General features: G+C 49.9%; 1 protein-coding gene across 2 annotated transcripts in view; it reads left to right on the forward strand.

Moving 5' to 3' along the window:
• The first annotated feature begins 1,471 nt into the window (after positions 1-1,471).
• Positions 1,472-26,222, forward strand: part of ADAMTS19 (ADAM metallopeptidase with thrombospondin type 1 motif 19) — a 128,646-nt gene continuing 103,895 nt past the window's right edge. The window contains exons 1-2 of one of the 2 annotated variants that reach the window (XM_080972349.1): positions 1,472-1,922; positions 7,385-7,989. In XM_080972349.1, the coding sequence (XP_080828475.1) occupies positions 1,838-1,922; positions 7,385-7,989 (690 nt within the window). In that variant the 5' untranslated portion in view covers positions 1,472-1,837. The remainder of the gene's footprint in view (positions 1,923-7,384; positions 7,990-26,222) is intronic. The other variant, XM_080972348.1, reaches the window with a different exon arrangement.

Here is a 26,222-nt window from a genome sequence, read left to right on the forward strand (position 1 = left end):
CTTTTTCTGCCTCCCCACTTGCAGCCACTCTCTGAAGACAGGAGAAGGAACCCACATAAGAATATTAGGGAGGCGGGCAAGGGAAGAATGGCTTTGATTTTTGCAGTCTTAAGATGAGGACTAGACCATGTGAAAAACGAACCTAAGCTGCAGTTCATTCATTTTCAGCTTTGTATTCTTGTTATAAAAAAAAGTGTGCCTAGACACTCCGTTGCGGAGCCCATAACCTTGGTTTCAAGTGCCACTGAGCTCCTAGCTTTCACTTCTCAGTTTCTAACACTGCTGTTTATCTACTTGCACTGGCGTGCTTTCAAACTGATAGGCGACGGGAGTTCACCCCTTCACGGGGATTCAAACTGCTGACCTTCCGATTGGCAAGCCCAAGAGACTCAGTGGTTTAGACCACAGTGCCACCCGCATCCCACACGCAAGTGCAAGTAGCTAAATAGGTACCGCTGCGGCGGGAAGGTAAATGGCATTTCCGTGCACTCTGGTTTCTGTCATGGTGTTCTGTCATGGTGTTCTGTGTTCTGTTTCTGCCAGAAGCGGTTTAGTCCTGCTGGCCACATGACCCGGAAAGCTGTCTGTGGACAAACGCTGGCTCCCTCGGAGCGCATGTGTGTATCAGCGCCGGGGTGCCAAGGTTATTGCTCTGCTTCTCTGGGTGGCGAAGCCTCCTGTGGCCAATCACCCCGTTATCTTGGTTCCTTCCAAGGGCAAAAGGGGAGAATCATGAGATGTCTTTGCCCCCGTGCTTTGACTTCTGCAGCAGTTACGATAAACACTTATATCCCTGTGGAGATGGAAGTACCGAATCGGTGGCGCATGCCCTTCTGGCTTGCACTCTGTTTTATAAAGACTTGTGGAATGAGATTATCACCCCTCTTTTATTGTCCATTCCGGGTCGCCCAACCACTGCCACCGTGTCCTTTCTCTTGGCACATCAAGACAAGCAGGTGACAGCAAAGGTTGCAAGGTTTTTAGCTGGGGCAATCAGAATAAGATCCACTATTTGATTGTTGATTCAAAACCCTAAAATGTGTTTGATATAATTGACTTTTTATTTCTATGTATATTGCATTGTTGTTTTATTGCGATGGCCGACGCAAATAAAGATCCACCCATTCATTCATTCATTCATTCTGCAGCAGTCCGGTGTGTCCACTAAAGCCGCTCCCCCTTTCTTTGGCCGGACCCACCGCAGACCTACCTGCCCCATGGGCCGCGAACGCACGTGCGCGAAAGGGGCGGGGCCGGCCAGAGCGGCATGCAAATCGGAGCACTGCCCGTAGCCAATCGGCTGCAGGCGAGCGCCCGGAGTTCGGGGGAGCCCGCGCGTCCGCTTTCAGTCCTCCGCCCCCTTGCCACCCAGGGAGAGCTCTCTCCGCGGCTCGCCGGCGGTGCGGATCGGGCCGGGGGTGGGCGGGCGCGCGCGGGACCGGGCGCGCGCGTGTGCATGTGCGGTGACACCACTTCTCCGCTGCTGCTGCTGCTGCTGCCGCTGCCGCTCGGGCGCCTTTTCTGCTTTACCGCCTTTCTGCAAAGCAGGTCACCCCCAGCGCCTCCTCCTGGGAACCGGAGCGCGCTGCTGCTGCTGCTGCTGATCCTCCGCTTTAGCCGCCGCGGAGCTGCTGCTGCTAAGCCCGCTCTCTCTCTCTCATTTCCCCTCCGGCAAACCGGAGGGAGAGGCGGCTTGGCAAGCTCCACGTCGGGGCGCGAAGAAGCCCTCGGAGGCGATCGGCGGCCAAGCGCTCTCCAAAAACGAAACACCAAACCAAAAAGAAAACACCCGCCACCGGGAGACGAGGGAGGTGATCCGGCCGCTTCTCCTCCGTGGATGGAGGAGAGACGAGGGATGCGACTGAGCCGTCTTTGTTGCCTCTTTTATCAGCTGTGCTTCCTGTCAAATGGGATCGCTGCAGGTAATTTCAGCCTTTTCTCTCTCTCTCTCTCTCTCTCTCTCTCTCTCCTAGGGTTGCCATATTTCAAAAAGTTTAAAAAAGAAAACAGTCGTGGAGCTTTTTTTTTTAAAGAAGACCCCAAAATATCGAGCCAAAAAATGTGACTTGCCTAAGATCCAGGACAAAGCCTCGCGTTTCGGAAATCGCCCCCCCCCCCCGTAATTTCTGCCTTTGCAATCCCGGTAGTGTCCGGGGAAATACGAATATATGCCAGACCTACTCTCTCCTCCCCCCACAGCCCGGCACGCCTTCTCAATTTTCTTCTTTTTGAATCTTGTCCGTTTAATAAACGGACAAACTTATTCTTCCCAGAGGTGTCCAGATGCTGGATGTTTTACCGGACTGGGCAGGGAAAGGGACAGGGAGCCGTGGGGCACGAAGTGGGTTTGTGGATAGATTTGTCAGCTCTGCTAGATGAAAGATCTGGATTTGAGGATCCTGGGCGAGCGCAAACTTTTGCACAGGAAGATTCTTGTGTTGCACCAATATCTCTGCGAGTTATCGGGCTTCAGGTTGGCTGGAATGCCTTGGCCCACCCCCTCACCAAATCCACAGCGCCAGGCGTGGATGCGAGGAATACAGCACTCTGCACATGTTCAGAGCCGGACAGCTCTCCAGTCAGCCGTGCAAACGCTTTATAATTGTTGGCAGTATAAGACTGAATGTTAAGCTGCCACTCAAATTAAGCGCTTCTTTTACTAGTCAGTATAAAACAGGAGGGAACTCATTCTCTGCCTTCCTTGCAGTGATGCACTCTCCCCTCAAAACACACCCTAAGACAATATCTTGGTTTGGCATAGTTTACGAGAATGTGTCCTCCTACAAACGTTTCTTCAAAATGTGTCTTATATAACATTCAGACTGTGAGCTTTCATTTCATAGGAGTGATCTCTTTGTTCTCATTACCTATCAGGAGATCTGTGAAGTTTAGGTCTCTAGACACTGTGCTGTAAAAGAACACATTAAAAAGTAGAAACGATATATATGTTCGTGGTTTATACCATATGCTGTATTTTCACACAGTGCATGCAACAAACTTTGCAAATGCAGCTGGCCAAGTTAATTCCTCTCTATTCCTCAGTCCCAATGCCTCCTTACCTACCTCTGGGTTCAAAAAGCAGAACACACATTCCCCTGAGACAAGAGCTCTCTTAATTTTCTTTCTCTCATATGGATCAAGTCCAAGCATTAAGGGTCAACATTTAATAAATTGAATTACTTCTGTAGCCTTGTTTCCTTTGATGAGCAAGACTAGGTAGTCAATTGCAAGGAAACTCTGTTTGTCTGTACAGTACATTGCCTGCTTCACCTAAGCTAACTACAGAGTGCTTCGCAGCTATTTCCTGTGCAGCGAGGTCTGTTGTTTTGTAAGGCTTTTGCACGAGTAGAAGAATATGCCAGATAGCACTTTCCTTATTGTGTGTAAAAAAAATCCATATTGCAGAGGAGCCAGGGGGACGTGGGATAGGATGGGACAGGACTGCTGAGCGTTGAATCTGGCTTGTTCCTGTATAGTAATTTTGCTGTACTCTGGACTTCTAGAATACGGCACATGCCATGTGAAACGTGAGAAGACTTGACGAATGGTGTTCTGCACCTCTTTGTACGGTGTCTTTGTAAGATGTGAATAATAACCATGTAATAACCAACACCTGAAATGCCATAGTGTCAAAGGTGATGAAGGGGGCCTGTGGAATACATGCGGAAGTTTCCCAGTTCAACCCCTGACATCTTCAGGTAGGGCTGAGAGAGGCTCCGCATATGAAACCCTGGAGAGCAACTTTGCTGAGCAAAATGGACCAATGGTCTAGAATCAGCATATGGCAGGTTTCTATGTTCATGCGGATTCCTAGTGTCATTCTTACGATGTAAAGGGTGGCACAGTGGGTTAAACCACGGAGCCTAGGGCTTGCCGATCAGAAGGTCAGCGGTTCGAATCCCCGTGACGGGGTGAACTCCCGTTGCTCGGTCCCTGCTCCTGCCCACCTAGCAGTTCAAAAACACGTCGAAGTGCAAGTAGATAAATAGGTACCACTCCGGTGGGAAGGTAAATGGTGTTTCTGTGCGCTGCTCCGGTTCGCCAGAAGTGGCTTAGTCATGCTGGCCACATGACCCGGAAGCTGTACGCCGGCTCCCTCAGTCAATAAAGCGAGATGAGCGCCGCAACCTCAGAGTCGGCCACGAATGGACCTAATGGTTAGGGGTCCTTTACCTTAATGGTTAGTATTATAAGTGGGGCCAGCGACAAAATGTCTCTTGAGACCGACGGATGCCAACAACAACAATACCCGCAACAAAATATTGTGATATACAGTGGTACCTCGGGCTAAGAACTTAATTCGTTCTGGAGGTCCGTTCTTAACCTGAAACTGTTCTTAACCTGAGGCACCACTTTAGCTAATGGGGCTTCCCACTGCCGCCGCACGATTTCTTTTCTTGTCCTGAAGCAAAGTTCTTAACCCAAGGTACTATTTCTGGGTTAGCGGAGTCTGTAACCTGAAGCATCTGTAGCCTGAAGTGTCTGTAACCCGAGGTACCACTGTACAGTCGTGTTGACTCCCAAACGACTGAAACCTGGTGTTCTGGTTTTCGAACGATTTTTGGAAGCAGAACATCTGATGGGGCTTCCGCAGCTTCCGATTGGCTGCAGGAGCTTCCTGCAGCCAATCAGAAGCTGTGCTTTGGTTTTTGAACATTTTGGGAGTCGAATGGACTTCCGGAATGGATTCCATTCAACCTCTAAGGTACAACTGTGTCTCCAACCCATCGGGATCAATCCCTGGGAAAGAAGTTTTTCCTCTCCCTTCAACAACAGTCTCTGTCCCACTTCCAGTTCCCATTTTTCCTCCAACAGTAGAAAAGCCCTGGAAGCTGCAGCTGCTTCTGAAGGTTTTTTTCTTTCCTTCCTTTTTTTTTTAGAAAGAACTTTTTTTTAATTGACATTTTCTTTTAAGCTACAAATGTATATACTTCTGCACATCCTCCAGCTATTAAATTACCACAACTTTATTTTCAGGTGGCCCGGTTCCAAACCATACTGATAGCACTTAACCACCCAGGTTCATAATTAGAGGAAATTATTATCATCGTGCTGCAGATGGGGTGATGTGACTGAAAGAAAGTGCCCTGCCTGAAGCCACCTAGTGGGAGAAGCAAAATCAGCCACTACTCCACACCCCCTTGAAATATTAAACAGAACTATTAAAATGGATAATATATCATCCCTATTTAATGTCTTATAGTTTAAAAAGAAGCTTTGGGTTATATTTAGTTTAAAAAAGGACGCAATTTATACTTTGAGAGGAAGTATATTCAACATTGGGCTGTTCTAATCATTCTGTCAGTGCAAGCATTTAACTTGTCTGATGGAACGATCTCCCCTCTCTTCCCCCCTGCTTGATCTGGGGGTTCTCAAGACCCCCCTAGATTGGGGGGCAGGAAAGGGGGAAAAGTCCAACTGTGCTAGCAGGACCTCTGCAGGCTTCTGCTAGTGCACCTACTTAGTTGGTCCTTTATTTTTTAAAACATGCAACAGTCTTCAACACTGGTATGAATTTAAGCATTTTCACCCTTCTTTAACATAGGTGATATATCATCTAGGATCTTGTATAGCCTAGCACAGGGAAAGAAAAAACACAGCATTCAAATCCAACTCTAGTTATGTCACTGTGTTGGCCAAGGATGGAGAACCTTTGGTCCTCCAGATGTTGTAAGACTCCAGCTTGTTGTATGAATTACCATGCATTTGTAAAAACTTGGTCATCTAGTGTGGCAGCACCTTCACTTTAAAACCCTTTGCCTGTTGCATTCTTTTTGGTGCTTGCTAAAAACATTATCGTTTAGACAAGCCTAAACAGATGCTTAGAAAGTTGTAAATGTTGACCGGTTGTAGTATTTAAACTTTTTGTATGTTGCTGTAATTTTCCCTCAGTTTTATTGTTTTGCTTTTTTGTAGACCACTTTGAGGTTTGTTTGTAAAAACACTAATAATAATAATAATAATAATAATAATAATAATAATAATTTATTTGTACCCCACCCATCTGACTGGGTTGCCCCAGCCACTCTGGGTGGCTTCCAGCATATCTAAACTCCCATCACCCTGGACCATTATGTCATTATGTTGACTGGGGTTGATGGGAAGTCCGCTTACCTTATTTGGTGGGCGGCATTACAGCCGGGCCCTGCGTCACCTGGCTGAGGGCTGGAGACTGGTGTGCTCCCTGCCGTTGCCTCCCTATGCCATTGGCGCTGGGCAGGGCGCCTCGCTAACCATTCAGCACCGATGAGGGGCGTGACCATGGGGAATTTAAACTCCAATGTGGCGGGGAGGCCGTCCTCTTGCATCCTTCGCATTGGGTAAGCCCTTGTTTAGAGATGGAGGGAAGGTTGTAGCCTCTGCTTGCCCCTCCTCATTAAGGGTATCCCGTTAAAGGGATCCGGGGGTGTGGATTCTGTCCGATGCCTGGACGTGGGCCAGGGCCATGCCACTACCCCAACGGGGACCCATTGGGGCGCTCCTTTTTAATGTACGTCTTAGGCCTCCCCCTATCGGTGGTTTACCCTTAGTTGGACTCCCAGCAGACGGACGGGAATCGAGATATACCATATTTTTCGCTCTATAAGACGCACCAGACCACAAGACGCACCTAGTTTTTGGAGGAGGAAAACAAGAAAAAAAATATTCTGAATCTCAGAAGCCAGAACAGCAAGAGGGATCGCTGCGCAGTGAAAGCAGCAATCCCTCTTGCTGTTCTGGCTTCTGGGTAGCTGCGCAGCCTGCATTCGCTCCATAAGACGCACACGCATTTCCCCTTACTTTTTAGGAGGGAAAAAGTGAGTCTTATAGAGCAAAAAAATATGGTAGTCTGGCTTCACCCAATGCCTAAGCCAAACTGCTCACATCTGTAACCACTAAAGTTGTGGCCTATTTGAACCCATAAACCAAAATCTGCTTGTTTGTGTGTTTTATTTATCCACCAGGGGACCGTGCGTCGCGGGGCCTTGGTATGCAATTGGAGACTAACAGAATACAGTGGTACCTTGGGCTAAGAACTTAATTTGTTCTGGAGGTCCATACTTAACCTGGAACAGTTCTTAACCTGAAGCACCACTTTAGCTAATGGGGCCTCCTGCTGCCGCTGCCCCGCCGCTGCACGATTTCTGTTCTCATCCTGAAGCAAAGTTCTTAACCTGAAGCACTATTTCTGGGTTAGTGGAGTCCGTAACCTGAAGCGTATGTAACCTGAGGTACCACTGTATGGATAGTTACCTCTTCCCCTCCCCAAGCATAGTTGAAGCATTGAAATGAAACTGACACATCTGAAGTCTGGCTCCAATATTGATCTGTCATTTGTGGCAACTGTTAAGGCCAGGGAGCGGTTCTGGCATTAAACTTCACCCTATCTTTCCCCCCCATGCAGGTCTGCAACCTTTGGGAGACTCTGAGGAGTGGGAGATTGTCTACCCGGCACTATGGAGCAGGGGCCAGCAGGAACCCAATGGAGGCAGCGGTGCAGGAGGCAGCTGCAGCACTGATGGAAACTGTGGGAACAGTAGCAGCAATCTTAGCGCTACCTCTGCATCCACTCAGGTGGTGGGCAGCTCTCGTGAGGTCCGCTCTGTTTCTTCCTCATCTGACAGGCAGCTTCAGCCGGTTGGGGAGACCTCTGAGGACGAGGTCTCCGAGGACGAATATGAGTCTCAGGAGTTCTATCACTGGTCTCCTCTTCCTCAGGGATCAAACGCTACTTCTCAGCTGCCCCCTCCCTCGCCTCTGTCGCCTTCTTCAGAGGACGGGGACGAGGTGCTGCTGAGAATACCAGCTTTTGCTCAGGAGCTTTACCTGCTGCTCAAGAGGGACAGCCGCTTCCTGGCTCCAGGCTTTGCAGTGGAAGAACGACTGATGAGCGAGAGGAGGAGTCTCCCGAACTCTGCCCAGACCCAGACAGAGAGATCGTGTTACTACAGCGGGTCTGTGCTCCATTACCCAGGCTCCTTTGCTTCCTTCAGCACTTGTGGTGGTTTGGTAAGGCTTGTAATCATAGCATTCTCCCAGTCTTGTATGTTTTTTGGGGTGCTTTCTTTCACCACCTCCTGTATTTTCTCCTTCTTTTGGGAAAAGGTTATTCTTTGTGCTGTCCTTTACACATTGTGGCGTTCGTATAGAGCCCCCGGTCGTTTCACGGACTATTGACCACTACTTTATCCATCCGCTGCCACCAATTTTGTGGGGGAAAACCCCAGGGTTCCCCAGTGAAGTACTGAGTCTCAGTCAGGTACAGTTAACAATGAAGATTAAAGTTTATTTCAAACACAAACAAGTTTTAAAATATATTCGAAACGCTGTCACTCTATTCCCTCTCAGTCTTGTCCCTGTCTCTAACTCACTCTGACTCCTCTATCTCCCCCCCAAAAAGTACCAACCAAACTTACTGTCAAAACCTCTGGGCTGAGCCTCAAAATCAGGTAGGCTCCACCTCCGGGATTTCTTATTGGTCAACCTATTAACCCTTTCTCTCCCCCAATACAAATGTATCCCTATAGAATGGGCAAACGCCACACATCCCCATGGCTTTACCTGGCTTGCCAGGTAAGGGTTACCCTGTAACCCATCTGTAGTCAGTGCTCCTCTGGGGGCGAAGTCAAACCACCGCATTAGCAGCACTGAAGCGGCATCCCCACGGCGCAAGCCTGGGCAGGGAGAATGGAGGCCCTGGGCTGCCCAGGTGACAAGACCAACCTCTCAGCCTCGTTGATGTGGTCCAAAGGAAAGCAGAGCCATAAGTTTGGCACCAGATTGGCTGCAGAAGTTGCCAGAAGGAGACATACAAGATGCCGTCCAATGGCCTTAGGGACTCCACTCCAGATTTGTGTAGAGTTTACTCCTTAGCCTTTTCTTCTTCCGAATATATCCCACAAGGCAGCAGCAGAGGTTTAGAATCAGAGTTTTCCTTCTCTTAGAAGGGTTACCCCCTCTGCCCCTCATTTCCCTCTACAGCAGTGGTTCTCAACCTGTGGGTCCCCAGATGTTGTTGGACTACAACTCCCATCATCCCTGAGTTCTGGCCTTGCTAGCTAGGGGTGATGGGAGTTGTAGTCCAACAACATCTGGGGACCCACAGGTTGAGAAAGGCTTCTCTACAGCCTTGTTGACTGTTGGACCCCTAAGATTTGTCTCCTCAATCTGCTGGAGCCTATCTTTGCATACAGGCAAAGTCTCTAACTGACTTAGAGTTTAAGACCTATCAGCTACCCTCACCTGATTTAGCTAGCCAGCCAGCCAAAGATCGTTTCCCAGAGTGTGGCTGTTGTCGCATCCTGATAGCAGGTGAGAGCTGAATGCAGGGTGGGGGACCATAGATAGCAAACTACCCCAGAAGGATCACAACATGTCCCCCACCAGAGGTACTACCCCTCCCCTAACACCCCATTGTTGGACTGCAACTCCTACATTGGCCATTAACCTAGAGGGCTAATCATCTCCTTGCAGCTGTTTTGGATAAGGTGAATGAAGGAGCACACAAGCCTAAGACTCATGCACATTACACTAAACCAGGCACAGGCAGACTCGGCCCTCCAGATGTTTTGGGACTACAACTCCCATCATCCCTGACCACTGGTCCTGTTAGCTAGGGATGATGGGAGTTGTAGTCCCACAACATCTGGAGGGCCGAGTTTGCCTATGCCTGCACTAAACTATGGTTGAGTGTTGTGTTTGAACCAGGGCAGTGAGATCTACAGTGGAGTGAATAGGGTGGCTTTTCTCTGATCACATTCATGCATAAATTGTTCATTTGTTTAAAATAATTTATAGACAACGGCTCATTGTAAAACTAACAAGGTGAGTTACAGAATAAAACATATACAATAAAATAACAATAACATATGCAAACGTATCTCCAAAGTCAAGGAGAGCTGGTGCTAAGGATCAGGGCCCAAGAATGTGCTAATATCATCCTGCAGACGATAACACTCATTGTGGATCACCTAATTTTTAATTTGCCTAGGGTAGCAAACAACCCCCACCCCAGTAACAGAGGCTGCTGTAGCAACATGTAGGAAGGATTTGGGCAGTGTTTACTTTCATTTTTTCTGAAGCTTTGCAGGAATCTTGCTTTATCGCAAACTCTTGTTAGTTAAACAAACCCATGGTTTGTTAAACGTAACCCATGTTGAAGTTGGCTTGTTTTGTTCGGAGTTTGTGATATGATCCCTGGTCCAAACAACCAGGCTGAGATTTAGGGAACGAGCGCAGGGAGAAGAAGAGGGGAAGGGAGAGCATGCAAGCTCAAGGCTTTGCTTCAGCTCATTCCAGCTCAAGCACAGAGTTGTAAACCATGGCTTGGCTTTATGTGCAGGCGAGGCCATTTATGTCTTTGCTTGGGCCCTGTTAGACTTGAAACAGCCTTTGAATCTTTGAATGTATCAACAGTTCCCTGGAGACTGCAGTTAACTACTGGTAGGAGTTCAGCAGATTTTATCCTGGATTGCACCAGCTAGAAATCGGAATTAGACCCAGCGACAACAGCAATGGTTTCTGCAATGAGCAGAAGTCCCAGGATATTTCAGGGTGGGTGGAGAGAATATGGGCAGCTGGGATGATGTAAAATCCTGGAATGATTTAAAGCAAAGCAATTATTCTTTTCCTTTAGCCTTTTATTAATCTGCATGCCTGCGGAACCATATAAAAGAAGGACAGGGGTGTTGTTGACAGTGGCTCTGAGGCTGAAGAGAGTCAATGGCATATCCTGGTTGGCTGGCTGTAATCTGTGGAACAGCGCTACAGCTATGAAGACATCGTTGGCTTCCATTCCAAAATCTGATTTCAACCAAAGAACATTGAAAATAGCTTGCCAGCATTTTTTTTTTTTTTTTTTTTGTGAGGACTAGAGTTAGTTTAGTTTACTGCATTTAAAACTTGCAGATTTGCCAGGTTTGATAGGATTCTAAAGTGAAATTGGGTGGAAAAGTTGAGGTTTAAGCTGCAGTTCAGCTTGCTTGTTTAGACTCAAAACTGTTGGGTTTGGGGGAAATGGCATTTAACTGATACTGAAAAGAAGTTGCTTAAACTAAAGTGTAACTGCCAGGTTTTAAACATTTGCATGTTGGGTGTCTCAATTTTTCCGGCGTATGGGTACAATGCGGACTATGGATGAATAGTCAAAACTGAATACTTTTTTACTTTTTTTGTAAAGTGTATTGTTACTTGTTATGATAGGTGTCAACATACTTACACGTGTTTATATAGTGGGGATCTAGGGAATTTTTGCTATTTATATTTTTCCTTTTCTCTCCCCAAGTCCACCAACAAGGTTTCTCTCTCTCTCTCTCCCTGTGTATATATATATATATATATATATATATATATATATATATATATTGGCCCAGCCAAAGGCAGATTGCTTACAATCCCCAAAGTCTATCTTCAACATGCATATTACACTGTGCATCCTATAGGTGCATCATCACATGTTAATAGTGCTTGATTCTTCTTTGCAAAACAGCACAAGCAGACTCTAATTGTCACTTGGAATATGTTAGGTAGCTTTTTCTACACAATTATATCTCTCTCTTTTTTTGCTGCTGATGGCATCGTAGGGGAGATTGTCCTGATCTACAGGATGAGTTGCTACAGTCGTAGCTTGCCTGCCATATGGTGATAGCTGCTGTTTGATCTGAAACCTTGATCTCGCTTTGCTCACTTCTACCCTTTGTCTTTCCCTCCTTTAAACTTCTAAACATTTCCCTGGTAAGCCAAGGGTAGGAATGGGGACATGCAGATCAAGCAAATGTAAGCTACATTTATTTATCTAAAATGTCAGAAAGTACCAGTTTGAGTATACATTTTCTCCAGATATTCTCTCCTGGTATGTCCCACAGAGGAACTTAGGGTCTTCAAACAAAAACATCTTGGAGGTCCCGGGCCACAGAGAGGTTAGGCTGGCCTCCACTAGAGCCAGGGCTTTTTCAGCTGTGGCTCCGATCTGGTGGAACGCTCTGTCACAAGAGACTAGGGCCCTGCAGGACTTGACATCTTTCCGCAGGGCCTGCAAGACAGATCTGTTCCACAAGGCCTTTGGCCAGGGCACAGCCTGACTCCCTCCTTTGGCAGTCTTCGCAGAACTCTAGCCCAATGGTTGCCATCAATTTGATTTGTATTTAATTTTATAATGAAATGATTTTAGAATGTTGTATTATTTTATTGTTGTTAGCCGCCCTGAGCCCAGCTTCAGCTGCGGAGGGCGGGATATACCGTATTTTTCGTTCTATAGGACGCACCGGCCCATAGGACGCACCTCGTTTTTTTGGGGGGGGAAATGAATAAAAAAAATTATTCCCCCCCCCTGCGGCTGCCGCCCCAAGCCTCGCGTGCTTCGGGCTGCAGGCTACCGCCCCAAGCCTCGCGCGCTCGGCGGGACCTCCTGCCGGGCGCACAAGGCTTGCAGACACTCGCCCGAAGCACGGGGAGCCCTCCGGAGGGCTCCCCGTGCTTCGGGCGACAAGCTACCGCCCCAAGCCTCGCGCGCTCGGCGGGACCTCCTGCCGGGCGCGCAAGGCTTGCAGACACTCGCCCGAAGCACGGGGAGCCCTCCGGAGGGCTCCCCGTGCTTCGGGCGACAGGCTGCCGCCCCAAGCCTCGCGCGCTCGGCGGGACCTCCTGCCGGGCGCGCAAGGCTTGCAGACACTCGCCCGAAGCACGGGGAGCCCTCCGGAGGGCTCCCCGTGCTTCGGGCGACAGGCTGCAGCCCCAAGCCTCGCGCGCTCGGCGGGACCTCCTGCCGGGCGCGCAAGGCTTGCAGACACTCGCCCGAAGCACGGGGAGCCCTCCGGAGGGCTCCCCGTGCTTCGGGCGACAGGCTGCAGCCCCAAGCCTTGCGCGCTCGGCGGGACCTCCTGCCGGGCGCGCAAGGCTTGCAGACACTCGCCCGAAGCACGGGGAGCCCTCCGGAGGGCTCCCCGTGCTTCGGGCGACAGGCTGCTGCCCCAAGCCTCGCGCGCTCGGCGGGACCTCCTGCCGGGCGCGCAAGGCTTGCGGACACTCGCCGGGGCTGCAGGCTGCTGCCTGCAAGCCTTGTGAGCCCGCGGGAACTCCCACCGGGCTTGCAAGGCTTGCGGATAGCTTCCTGAAGCCTGGAGAGCGAGAGGGGTCGGTGCGCACCGATGCCTTTCGCTCTCCAGGCTTCAGCGAAAGCCTGCATTCGCTCCATAGGACGCACACACATTTCCCCTTCATTTTTGGAGGGGAAAAAGTGCGTCCTATGGAGCGAAAAATACGGTAAATAAAAATTTATTATTATCATTATTTTATTATTATTATTATATTGAGCATAAAATAGTATGCAGAAACTGATGGGACTGAAAACTGGGTTTTTAAAAAGAGGTCCCTCTTTATCCTCTGAAATGATCAACATTGACCATGACCAATCTGAGTCAGTCATCTATCTAGAAGTTTATGCTCATTTTTATCTACACATTTTCTTTCTTATTCCCTCCCCCACATCAACGGAAATCCTTCCGAATCTAAGATTAGTTTTCTTTAAAAATTGCAGATTGCTTCATTTTAGAAGAATAAATTATGGCATGGCATTTCCACAAACTTTCGTGGTATTTTGAGTTTTTCTAACAAATTACAAGGAGAAAGTTTGTTCATAAGGGCATGAAGCTGATTGGGGATAATCTTTCTCACTGAAAGGCCACAGAGTTCAAAAGGCTTTTCTTTGTTTACCTTAATTTATCGCTTGTTTGAGTTGCGGAGAGATATGTTTAAACAGGCACTATCAGATTTACCATCAGAAGAAATGGTCTAGGTGGGAGGACATCAATGGAAATGTCAAATGGAAACGAAACAGATTTGTTTTATCACATAACTCAGGGGACAGCTCTGAAGGTATGATGTGATGGAGACCTGAACTTCAACTACTGGTTGATATGAATCTAAGAGCTGAATGGATTTAATGCAGGTACAGTGGTACCTTGGGTTACATACGCTTCAGGTTACATATGCTTCAGGTTACAGACTCTGCTAACCCAGAAATATTGCTTCAGGTTAAGAACTTCGCTTCAGGATGAGAACAGAAATCGTGCTCTGGCGGCGCAGCAGCAGCAGCAGGAGGCCCCATTAGCTAAAGTGGTGCTTCAGGTTAATAACAGTATCAGGTTAAGAATGGACCTCCGGAACGAATTAAGTACTTAACCCGAGGTACCACTGTACTGCCAGCACTACTGACAAATATGCAAATGCAATTGCACCAAGACAATTTCCCACCAACAGCACCAATGTTTATTTCTTTATTATGAGTATATAGTAACAGTATTTAATTGTGGTGGTACAAGAACTGGTCAGAATGTACAGATCATGTGCAAAGGTTTACAACAAAAAGACCAAAGGGAGAGGAGGGGTGGAAACACAAGACCGGAATAGAGAAAGGATGAAAAAGCCTGGATGAAAATATTGTTTTTTTCCAACTATTTTGCAAACCACATGGAGAGAATGATATATAGAAATGCTTGTTATAATAAAAATCCATTCAGTAGTTTCTAAGAAGAACCCAAAGCTCTATGGAAGAATAGTGGTAAGAGTTCTTGGTTCAATTATGTGTACCTTCAACTAAAAGAATCCGAAGTAACAGGGCTGATAAAGATGTCTGCTTGAGACTTTAGGGAATTCGTTCCGGGTAGATGGACTAGTGATCTTACTTGTTAGAAAACAGGTCCTTGTGTCTTCATGCGCTCATGGATACAGGAGCATGGAGGAGAAACCTACCAGTGAAACAAGAAAGATTGAGTAAGAGTTTGAAGAGAACGAAGAGAGAACTGTCCATGGAGTTTTCTTGGCAGGGATACTGGAGTGTCTTGCCGGTTCCTCCTCCAGGTGGATCACATTTGGTCAAAACTCTCCACTATGACCTGTCTATCTTGGGTGCCCTGCTCAGCATAGTTCATAGCTTCTCTGAGTTATTCAAGCCCCTTCGCCACATCAAGGTAGTGATCCATGAAGGGAATTGATGCTTTTGAATTATGGTGCTGGAGGAGACTCTTCAGAGTCCCATGGACTGCAAGAAGATCAAACCTATCCATTCTTAAGGAAATCAGCCCTGAGTGCTCACTGGAAGGACAGATCGTGAAGCTGAGGCTCCAATACTTTGGCCACCTCATGAGAAGAGAAGACTCCCTGGAAAAGACCCTGATGTCGGGAAAGATGGAGGGCACAAGGAGAAGGGGACGACAGAGGACAAGATGGTTGAATAGTGTTCTCGAAGCTACCAGCATGAGTTTGACCAAACTGTGGGAGGCAGTGGAAGACAGGAGTGGCTGGCGTGCTCTGGTCCATGGGGTCACGAAGAGTCGGACATAACTAAATGACTAAACAACAACAACAATAGAGAACTGAAGCTAGACCACTGACTTCTGGCCAGACTCATCTAGTACCTTTCTAGACCTATTAAGCCCACAGAATAAAGAGACAATGGAGTACCTTTGAGTTTCAAATAGGCAACAGTGTGATGGCCTGGGATTCTGAGTCTGAGAGTGAACCGGAGGAATCCCAGCCGGCACAGGAGTCCCCGCCTCCAGGGCCGGCTGAACTGGGGCAAGGCCTAGATGCTGAGGAGCCTGCACCTGTGCCAGATCCTCAGGGGCAGGCACCAGGTGAGACCATTCTGGCCCCAGAGGTGCTGGAGGACTCAGTGGCTACAGGTGAGCCTCCCCCGGGGCCCAGTAACCCTTCGGCCTCTCCTGAACTGCAGAGGCTTAGGGCAGAGAGGCGAAGGGAACTGGTCTCTCCCAGGAGGAGTGCTCGCCTTAAGGCCAAGAGAGGCGGGGCTCCTGGGGGCCGGGACCGCCCCCGGCCTTAGAAGAAGATAAAGGTCAGGCAGCCCGGTCCCAGGTTGCGGGAGCAACGTCGTTGTGGAGTACCTGCTTTACCCAGACCTAGATCTGCACTCCCAGTGTGCCTGTTCCACGCCCGGCTTCCTGCTCCTGACTCTCCGGTGTTCCTGTTCCTCGCCCAGCTGCCCGCTGCTGACCCACCAGTGTTCCTGTTCCCCGCCTGGCTCCCTGCTTCTGCTCTACCAGTGTTCCTGTTACCCGCCTGGCTTCCTGCTGCCGCCCTACCAGCGTTCCTGCTCCCCCGCCCGGCTCCCTGTTTCGGACCTCGCGTCTCATCTAGTGATTGTCTACCCTGCTAGTGACTCTGGACTGAACTTCGGCTACGGTATTAGTACCTTCCCCCCCCGGGACCAGCACAGTTTGCTCCCGCCACACCCGCACTCCCTCTTTGTTGGGGTGCGTTCGGGAAGAGTCAGAGGCCATGGCCGACCAAGCGGCTACACTGTTGGCAATAGCCCAGGAGAACCAGGCCTTGACGCACACCGTGCAGCAGCTCAGTAACGCGGTTACGGCACTTCAGCAGCGGTTGGACGCCCTGCCGGCTCCTGGGGCCGACACCCCGGCTCCTGGCAAGTACCCAGTGGCCTTGCCTGAGAAATTTGATGGGGCCCCGGCCAGCTTTCTCATGTTCCTTGCCCAGGCCAAGCTGTATATTCAGGGGCGCGCCCGGAACTTCCCTGATGACCGCACCAAGGTGCACTTTTTGATTAGTTTGTTAAAGGACCAGGCGGCCCAGTGGGCGTTGCCGCTGCTCAGGCAAGACTCCCCCTTGCTGGTGGACTATGTGGGGTTTTGCAATCTGTTGGAGGCCGCGTTCGGCAACCCCCAGAAGGGGAGTCAAGCCAACCGGGCGATTCGGCGGTTGAAACAGGGCAAGTCCACGGTGGCCGCATACACCACGGAATTCCGGCTGCTGGCACAGGACTTGACCTGGAATGACTCTGCTCTTCGGGACCAGTATCTCGAGGGGCTTTCAGACGAGATACTGGACCAGCTGGCCACAATGGAACGCCCCACCACGCTAGACACCCTCATTCAACGGAGTCTACAGATAGACGATCGGCTAGAGGACCGTCGTCAGGCTCGGGGCCGCCGGCACTTTCAGTTCTCGGCACCAGTTTCTACCAGCAGCCCCACAGGCACAGCTGAGTCATTGGAGGAACTTATGCAGCTTGGGGCAGTGCGGCCACGCCTCTCCCCCGCAGAGAAGTCGCGGCGTCGGGAGGGGAATTTATGTCTCTATTGTGGCGGAAGCGGACACTATGCCCGGTCCTGTCCTGAGAAACGCCAGCCACAGGGAAACCGCCAACCCCAGTAGCTGATGGCCCTGGCTACCTGAGGTCCCAAACAGCACAGAATGGGGCCGCACCAATTGAACTACAACACCTTATGGTTCCGGTACGTCTATACCCTCCAGGTGGACCCTGGATTCTTACCCATGCTCTAGTGGATTCGGGGGCAACCCGCTCCTATATGGACGCTGCTTTTGCTGCCCATCATCGGGTGCCACTTCAGAACAAGCCAGAACCGGTACAGGTGGAGGCAATCGACGGGCGGCTCCTGCGTTCGGGTGCCGTTACTCAGGAGACTCAGCCCCTGGTCCTGTGCCTCCAGCAGCACCGTGAGATGCGAACTTTGGAGATTGCCTCCATGCCCCGGTTCCCCCTGGTGCTTGGGATGGACTGGCTGGAGGCTCACAATGTGCAGATTGACTGGGTCAAACGGACTGTACACTTCCCAGACCCAAGTTCTCCTGCTGAGACTGAAATGCTAGCAGCTGCGCCCACTGAGGAGGCTGCTGCAACGCTCCCCGCTGAGTACCGGGACTATCACGACGTGTTCGAGGAACGGGGGGCTGACCAGCTGCCGCCGCATCGGTCCTTTGACTGCGGCATAGACCTCCAGCCCGGAGCGCCCCTACCGGTGAGTCGCTTATACTCTTTAACAGAGCCAGAGCGCGAGGCTTTGCAGGACTTCGTGTGCAAGAACCTGGAGCGTGGGTTCATTAGGCCTTCGACCTCGCCCACTGCTGCGCCAGTGCTCTTTGTTAAAAAGAAATGTGGGGAGCTCCGCCTTTGCCATGATTACCGGGCCCTGAACAAAATTACCATCCCAGACCGGTACCCCTTGCCCCTTATTTCGGAGTTGCTGGAGCGGGTGCAAGGGGCGCAGGTGTTCACCAAGCTAGACCTCCGGGGTGCCTACAATTTGATTCGGATCCGAGCCGGGGATGAGTGGAAGACAGCATTCGGGACCCGGTACGGGCAGTTCGAATACCTGGTTATGCCCTTCGGTTTGTGCAACGCGCCTGCTGTGTTTCAACGGTACATCAACCACGTGTTCCAGGACTTGCTAGACAAGTACGTGGTGGTGTACCTGGATGACATTCTGGTTTACTCCCGTGACCCGGCGCGCCACGAGGGTCATGTCCGGACCGTGCTGCAGCGCTTGCGCGAGCACCGTTTGTATGCAAAGCTCAGCAAGTGCGAGTTCCATCAGCGGTCAGTGGACTTCCTGGGTCACCGACTCTCACCAGGTGGGGTGCAGATGGATCCTGGGAAGGTGGCAGCGGTTCGAGAATGGGCGGCACCTCGGAACCGCAAGGACCTACAGCGTTTCCTGGGGTTCGCCAACTATTACCGGACCTTCATTGCGGATTATGCTCATCGCACCACCCCGTTGACCCGGCTACTGCGCCCCAAGACGCCGTTTTCCTGGGACAAGGAGGCAGAGGAGGCATTTCAAGGGTTGAAGGCCTGTTTCCAGAGAGCACCAATCTTGCAGCATCCGGATCCTTCTCGACCCTTTGTGGTAGAGACTGACGCCTCCAGTACGGCTCTCGGTGCCGTCTTGTCTCAGCAGTGCGGACCGGAAGCGCCACTCTTACCCTGCGCCTTTTATTCCCGCCAGCTCCTTCCAGCGGAGCGTAACTATACCGTGTGGGAGCGGGAACTACTGGCCATCAAGGTGGCCTTTGAGGTTTGGCGCCACCATCTTGAGGGGGCACGACACCCGGTGGAGGTGAGAACCGACCACCGGAATCTGGAGTACCTCCAGACCACCCGCAAGCTGAACCAAAGGCAGATCCGGTGGGCGTTGTTCTTTTCCCGGTTCCAGTTCCGGATCCGCTACATCCCTAGCTCCCAAAACCAGAAGGCGGATGCCCTGTCCCGGAAACCTGAAGACAACGCAGACACGGTACAGCAAGCAGTACCCACCACGATTCTACCACCAGCTGCATTCCTGGCCACCCAGGAGGTTGAGCCACTGCAGGCTCGGGTGCGGGAACAGCAGCGGGTCGACGCTTGGGCCCAGGAACGACTCCGGGAACTGGCCGAAGGGTCATGCCCTCAGTATCCAGGGCTGGTCTTGCATCAGGGTCTTCTGCTGCACCACGGGCGCCTGTACATCCCACCAGGGCCGCTGCGGGCTGAGGTTCTCCGGATGACCCATGATGCTCCAGCAGCGGGGCACTTTGGGCGGTATCGGACCACCCATCTGGTAAGCCGTGAGTTTTGGTGGCCCCGTCTGAAGGCTGACGTGGCTCGCTACGTCGCTGGTTGTGATGTCTGCAGGCGGGCCAAGGGGTCTACCGGGCGACCCCCCGGCCTTCTTCAGCCGTTGCCGGTTCCACCACGTCCTTGGCACACAGTTTCTCTGGACTTTGTAGTGGAGCTACCCCCGTCTCGGGGCTACACCTGCCTTCTAGTTTTCTCGGACCATTTCACGAAGATGGTGCACTGTGCCCCCTGCCCATCCGTACCCTCAGCTAAGGAAACCGCTCAGCTGTACCTTCAGCATGTCTTCCGCCTGCATGGTCTACCTGAGCGTGTGGTGTCCGACCGTGGCGTTCAGTTCACGTCCCGGTTTTGGCGTGCTTTGCACCAGGCCCTCGGAACAGAGGTCTGTCTCTCATCTGCTTACCACCCACAGACTGATGGCCAGACGGAACGGGCGAACGCGGTGCTGGAGCAGTACCTCCGGTGTTACTGCAGCTACCAGCAGGATGACTGGGTCGACCACCTAGCCTTGGCGGAGTTCGCTTATAACAACGCGGTGAATGCGTCCACCCAGCAGACCCCGTTCCAGACCAGCTACGGTTTTCATCCACGGTTGTTCCCGGATGTGCTGCCGGCATCTGCGGTCCCTGCGGTGACAGAGTGGCTTCAGGAGCTCCAGTCCCAGCAACAGCTGTTGATGGAGCAGCTGCGCCAGGCCAAGGAGGCGTACAAGGTCCAGGCCGACCGCCACCGCCAGGTGGGGCTGGAACTCCACGTCGGTGACCTGGTATGGCTCTCCACTCGCCACCTCCACCCTTCTCGACCTTCGCGGAAGCTGGACGCCCGTTTCACCGGCCCGTTTCCCATCGTGCACCAGGTCTCGCCGGTGGCATTCCGTCTCCGGTTGCCAGCAACCCTGAAGGTTCACCTGGTATTCCACAGGTCCCTTCTGAGTCCGGTGGCCCCACCCGACGAGTTCCACCCGAACCGTCCCCGACCGCAGCCAGTTTTGGTTCAGGGAGAGCCTGAGTACGAGGTGGAACGCATTCTGGACTCCCGATACCGCAGGGGAAAGCTGCAGTATCTCATAGACTGGAAGGGGTATGGGCCGGAGGACCGTTCCTGGGAACCAGCGACCAACGTCCACGCGCCTGCCTGCCTCCGAGAGTTTCATGCGGCGTACCCCAACAAGCCGGGTCCGGACCCTCAATTGAGGGGGGGGCCTGGGAGGGGGGATGGTGTGATGGCCTGGGATTCTGAGTCTGAGAGTGAACCGGAGGAATCCCAGCCGGCACAGGAGTCCCCGCCTCCAGGGCCGGCTGAACTGGGGCAAGGCCTAGATGCTGAGGAGCCTGCACCTGTGCCAGATCCTCAGGGGCAGGCACCAGGTGAGACCATTCTGGCCCCAGAGGTGCTGGAGGACTCAGTGGCTACAGGTGAGCCTCCCCCGGGGCCCAGTAACCCTTCGGCCTCTCCTGAACTGCAGAGGCTTAGGGCAGAGAGGCGAAGGGAACTGGTCTCTCCCAGGAGGAGTGCTCGCCTTAAGGCCAAGAGAGGCGGGGCTCCTGGGGGCCGGGACCGCCCCCGGCCTTAGAAGAAGATAAAGGTCAGGCAGCCCGGTCCCAGGTTGCGGGAGCAACGTCGTTGTGGAGTACCTGCTTTACCCAGACCTAGATCTGCACTCCCAGTGTGCCTGTTCCACGCCCGGCTTCCTGCTCCTGACTCTCCGGTGTTCCTGTTCCTCGCCCAGCTGCCCGCTGCTGACCCACCAGTGTTCCTGTTCCCCGCCTGGCTCCCTGCTTCTGCTCTACCAGTGTTCCTGTTACCCGCCTGGCTTCCTGCTGCCGCCCTACCAGCGTTCCTGCTCCCCCGCCCGGCTCCCTGTTTCGGACCTCGCGTCTCATCTAGTGATTGTCTACCCTGCTAGTGACTCTGGACTGAACTTCGGCTACGGTATTAGTACCTTCCCCCCCCGGGACCAGCACAAACAGTTTAATTGATCCTTTATGGGATCTTCAGTTGTCACACAGCTTACCATAATCAACTCCCTCCTCCTCCTATGCATTCCCTATCAGGTAAAAGAGCTTTCCTCCTTCAACTTCTTTTCTGGGTGAACCTCCAAGTTTGGGACCATTGGATGAACTTTCTCTCGCTCGTGGTCTTCACAAGTGCCAATATGAGTCTGTCTACATCACCACCCCACAAGGCCTCATAACAAGGTGAATTCCAGGTGGAAGACCTGCCCTTGTCTCCTCTATCCTCATGGCCTTGAAAGGGACAGGTCTGAGGAAGCTTCCCTTCATTTTAGCATGTGACTCAGGGAGCTCATTTTTCTCTCTCCAGAACCTTCACTGTACTTGCCAACCTATCCTACACTGACAGCCACCCAGAAGCTAAACTCACGATCAGGTCAGTGTGGTGCTGGTGAAAAACAAAAAAACACAAAACCTTTCTAGCCATTTAGCCAGTCGGGAAGGAGGTGCCTATGTTCCTTTGTGCCTGTCGACCAGCTAGATCCACAATATGTGCTGGGCGGACCGGGCAGTTGCTGTGGCCAAAGGAAGGAAAGTAGAGACTTTGAGAAAGGACTGAAGTCTTCAGTAGCATCACTTGCCCTTTCTGCTCCCAACTGCTATGCGGTTAGTCTGGTCCCAAGGACTGGGAGTGGCAGAAATCACCGGCAGTCTATTGCGACTGTTGTTCAACTTCTTTGAAGAGTTCCTTAAGAAAGGGGAAGCCCTCAAAGGACTCGTGGTCTGTTTGGTTCAAGACCACAGGGAGTGTAAGGATGTGTTTCCCATGCTGTATAGTTTATCCTATCACAAGGGCCACCTCACTGTAACAGCAAGGCTTTCTGGTTTCCTTTCGAATAATACAGTCCATAATTACTGGCTGCAACCAAACAGCCTTAATCTTCTTCCTGGTAAATCTAACATTGGAAGACTGTTTCACTCTAATTTTAGGATTAACTGGTGTTGTTTTGGACTGGACTCCTGTAAGCAAGAATAACTCTGTAGGTTTAATACTATGGGCCAATCCACACAAGCAGTTAATATGACATTCTCCAAATCACAGCCTTTCCCTCCCTCAATCTGGATTTTCTCATAGCAGGGCTCTGCAGAGTATCCCTGGTTGGAGAAAATCTGGATGTGGACAGCCAAGAAAATGGAAGCGCAGAAAGCTATAATGGATTAACCCCAAGTGTAACATGTCAGTGGCTGTTATGTTCTTGTAAGCTAGTTCAACAAATGCTGAGTTTTCCCCCACCCCCAAGAATGGCTGTATTCCAGGTTTATAACATAGCAAGCATATTCATCCCACATTGACTTATACCATTTTTATCTGGAAGCTGCACGTTAAGCTAGACTAAAATCCTTTGCCCAGTACAGTGCTACCTCTGCATTCGAACGGGATCCATTCCGGAGCCCCGTTCACATCCTGAAGCGAACGCAACCCGCGTCTGCGCATGCATGGGTCGTGATTTGCTGCTTCCGCGCATGCGCGTGACGTCATTTTGAGTGTCTGCGTATGTGTGAGCGGCAAAACCAGGAAGTAACGCATTCTGTTACTTCCGGGTCGCCGCAGAGTGCAGCCCGAAAACGCTCAACCCAAAGCTACTTCAACCTGAGGTATGACACTAAAGGCTATTAAATGGTCCCCATAGAGTTCTGATATAACTACCAGCATCTTCCCTGAAAAGTGGCCACTCTGCTGGTTATACAGTTATAAACTGTACCTGGGCAGGCAGTTTATATCAAGAAGTCCTTTTTTTGCAGCTTCTAGGAATAGATGAGATGTGTCTCCAGCACAGCAAAACGTGATAAGGGAGGAAAGAACTCTATATCCTGGTTTCTGCACAAACATTTTGTAGTTCATATCCATAATCTGAAGAAGTCTAGATGGTGAGTCTGGAAAAATTCCACTGACAAATTTGAGAAGATGTTTAGAATCATTAAAGAGGGCAGCCAATTCACTCTCTGAATCATTAAAGTGGGTAGCCAACTCACTAATCGTAACCAGATTATGCCTGAACTGAGGTGGAATAATTGCTTTGCTAAATCTCTGTGAAAATAGCAGTTTGCTTTTTTCTTTTTTCTTTTTGGCTAACTTGATCTCCAAGTAACCAAGATGTTCTACAAAGCATCATTCCTTAATGGATATGGAATGTGAACTATTACATGAAGAACCATTTAACATCTAAAATTAGTTTTTAAAAATTACGCCAGGCTACTTGGAACCCATTCTTTGCTTTGCTGTTTAATTAAATAACATTACAATTCTGCATACACTTACTTGGGAGTAAGCCCCAGTGCACTCAAAAAGACCTACTTCTGAGTATGATACATGGGATTGTACTTGTAAGTACTAAATTAATTCCTTTATTTGAATGCTTTACAGGCTATCCAAAACATTCCCATAAATTGTATTAAAGGTTAGAAATGCCATTTATACATGCACATCCAAGAAGTGACACATGCACTTGTCTGTTCTTCTGACTGTTTCTCTGTTTCGAGGCTCCTATGCATCAAACCATCTTTTAATTTTAGCACTTTAATGCCTACTAAAATACTGTTTAAAAGCAATTTGCACTGGTTTTGAATATTCAGCTGGAAGAAAACCTATTACAGAATAAAGAAGTGAAATATCTAATTATACATTCCATATATAACTTAGCTGTCTTGTGAAACAGATGGGGAAGCCTGCCTTTTCTTAAGTTTATAAAAATGCTGGTGGAGAGGAAAGAACTTGAATATTGTTTCCCAAAATAGTTGTGGAGTAATATATATATATATATATGAATGATACTGTTTCTCTTTCACAGCCTTGTAAGTTGCAGATGCCACATGCCTTTCATGCTAGTTGACTTAAAAAGTTATTTTTTTGTGGGTACATGCTGTGTATTATACGATGTTTTCCTCGGGTCCACCGGTACAAAAGTCAAAATTCATTTTCTGAATGAGTTTTATATCCAGAAATGTAGAAGTGCGCCCCGAGCCAAGGCTAAGTGACTTCATTTTTTGAATGTGACTATCTTCCAACAATTGCATGTGCTTATTTAATTACCTCAGTTGCGCTACCTTGGACTCCCACCAGATCTTCAAAGCAGAGCTGGGTCAACTCAGGCCAGCACTAGTTGGATGGGGCACCTCATAGGAGAAGCCAGGTATCGCAGCTGTAGTTACTCAGCAAATGACACTCTTTGAGAACCGTTGCACAGCTTCAGCGGCAGAAGGCAAAACTACACGTGCTGCCTGCATCTCATATTTAAAATGGCTATTCACCCTTCATTCCACAAGCTTGTCCTTAAGACTGAGAGCAGTTGGCTTCTGCTTACATTGCCATGATGTAACATGCACTGTTTATGAAAAATTGCCAGTCCAGCTGGCTTTCTGAAGGTGAACAGAACGCTGTGACAATCACTGTGAAACTGGAGGGGAAGAGACTTTTCTTTATTCAGGGCTGTTCATAAGCACCTTTGTTTGACAAGCCAATCTTAAGACCATCTATTGATCCGTTCCTATCAATCTGAAGTTGAGATGGCTAGATCTAAATTCCGAAAGGGTTGCAGTACAGTGGTTGGATAGACGATATATACGATATATACGATATATACGATATATACGATATATACGATATATACGATATCTTTATTGTCATTGTCCCATACAGAACAATGAAATTGAAAATCTACGTAAAACATTCAAAAACCCCTAAAAACTCTGAAACCCCGTTTTAAAATACAATATACTATAGAGACTCCTTATGCTGTGTTTAGAACCAGAATTGCATTTGCTTAGAAACTGTTTCTCAGGAGGCTAGTCCTGGCCTTTATAACCCTATACCTTCTTCCAGAAGGCAGAAGCTGAAAGAGATAATTTCCGGGGTGCATACTATCCTGCGCTATCTCTGCAGCTTTCTTATGGCACCTGACAGCATAGATTTGATCTAAGGTGGGAAGAGTGCACCCAATTATTCTCTCTGCAGTCTTTACAACCCTGGACAGCATTGGATGGATGTTGGAGGGTATCAGTTTCTTGCCTTTATAATAAGCATATACAGTGGTACCTCAGGTTACAGACGCTTTGGGTTACAGACGCTTCAGGTTACAGACTCCACTAACCCAGAAATAGTACCTCGGGTTAAGAACTTTGCTTCAGGATGAGAACAGAAATCGTGCGGTGGCGGTGTGGTGGCAGCGGGAGGCACCATTAGCTAAAGTGGTACCTCAGGTTAAGAACAGTTTCAGGTTAAGAACGGACCTCCAGAACGAATTAAGTTCTTAACCCGAGGTACCACTGAGGTACCTTACAAATAATGCTCCTTCGTGCTGCCAGTGAGGCTGAAAGCCCATTGTAGGGCAGTTAAATGGGTTTCAAATGAAATATTTTTCCTTTAGCCGGAACACATCCCATTCATGTGAATGGTGCTGCCTCCCTGGGAGCAACTCTCATGAATGGGCGTGTTTACTTCTGTTAATACATTTCACTGAGACCTTAGCAAAGATGTCGCAGGGTCAGGAACATCAGTGATGTGCTGTTTCTCTGTCAGCCCTGCTGGCAAGAGCAAATGGGCTGACTGCTGTAGCATCCTGTTAACATGGAAAGTTTGGCAATACAGTGGAACCTCGGTTGCCAAACGTCGTGCGTTCCAGAAGACCTTTCGACTTCCGAAACGTTCGACAACCGAGGCGCAATGTGCTGTTGGCAGTTTCAATGGCGGAAATGGAGAAATGCGCCTCAGAAGCCGTTCAAATTCCAAAGCACGTTAAAAAATGTAAGCATTCACTTCTGGGTTTTCGGTGTTTGGGTTCCGAATCATTCGGCTTCTGAGACGCTCGAAAACCAAGGTTCCACTGTATAACGTCTTTGAT

The sequence above is a fragment of the Podarcis pityusensis genome (genome assembly GCF_964106645.2).
Source record: "Podarcis pityusensis genome assembly, chromosome: 11".
NCBI lineage: Eukaryota > Metazoa > Chordata > Lepidosauria > Squamata > Lacertidae > Podarcis > Podarcis pityusensis.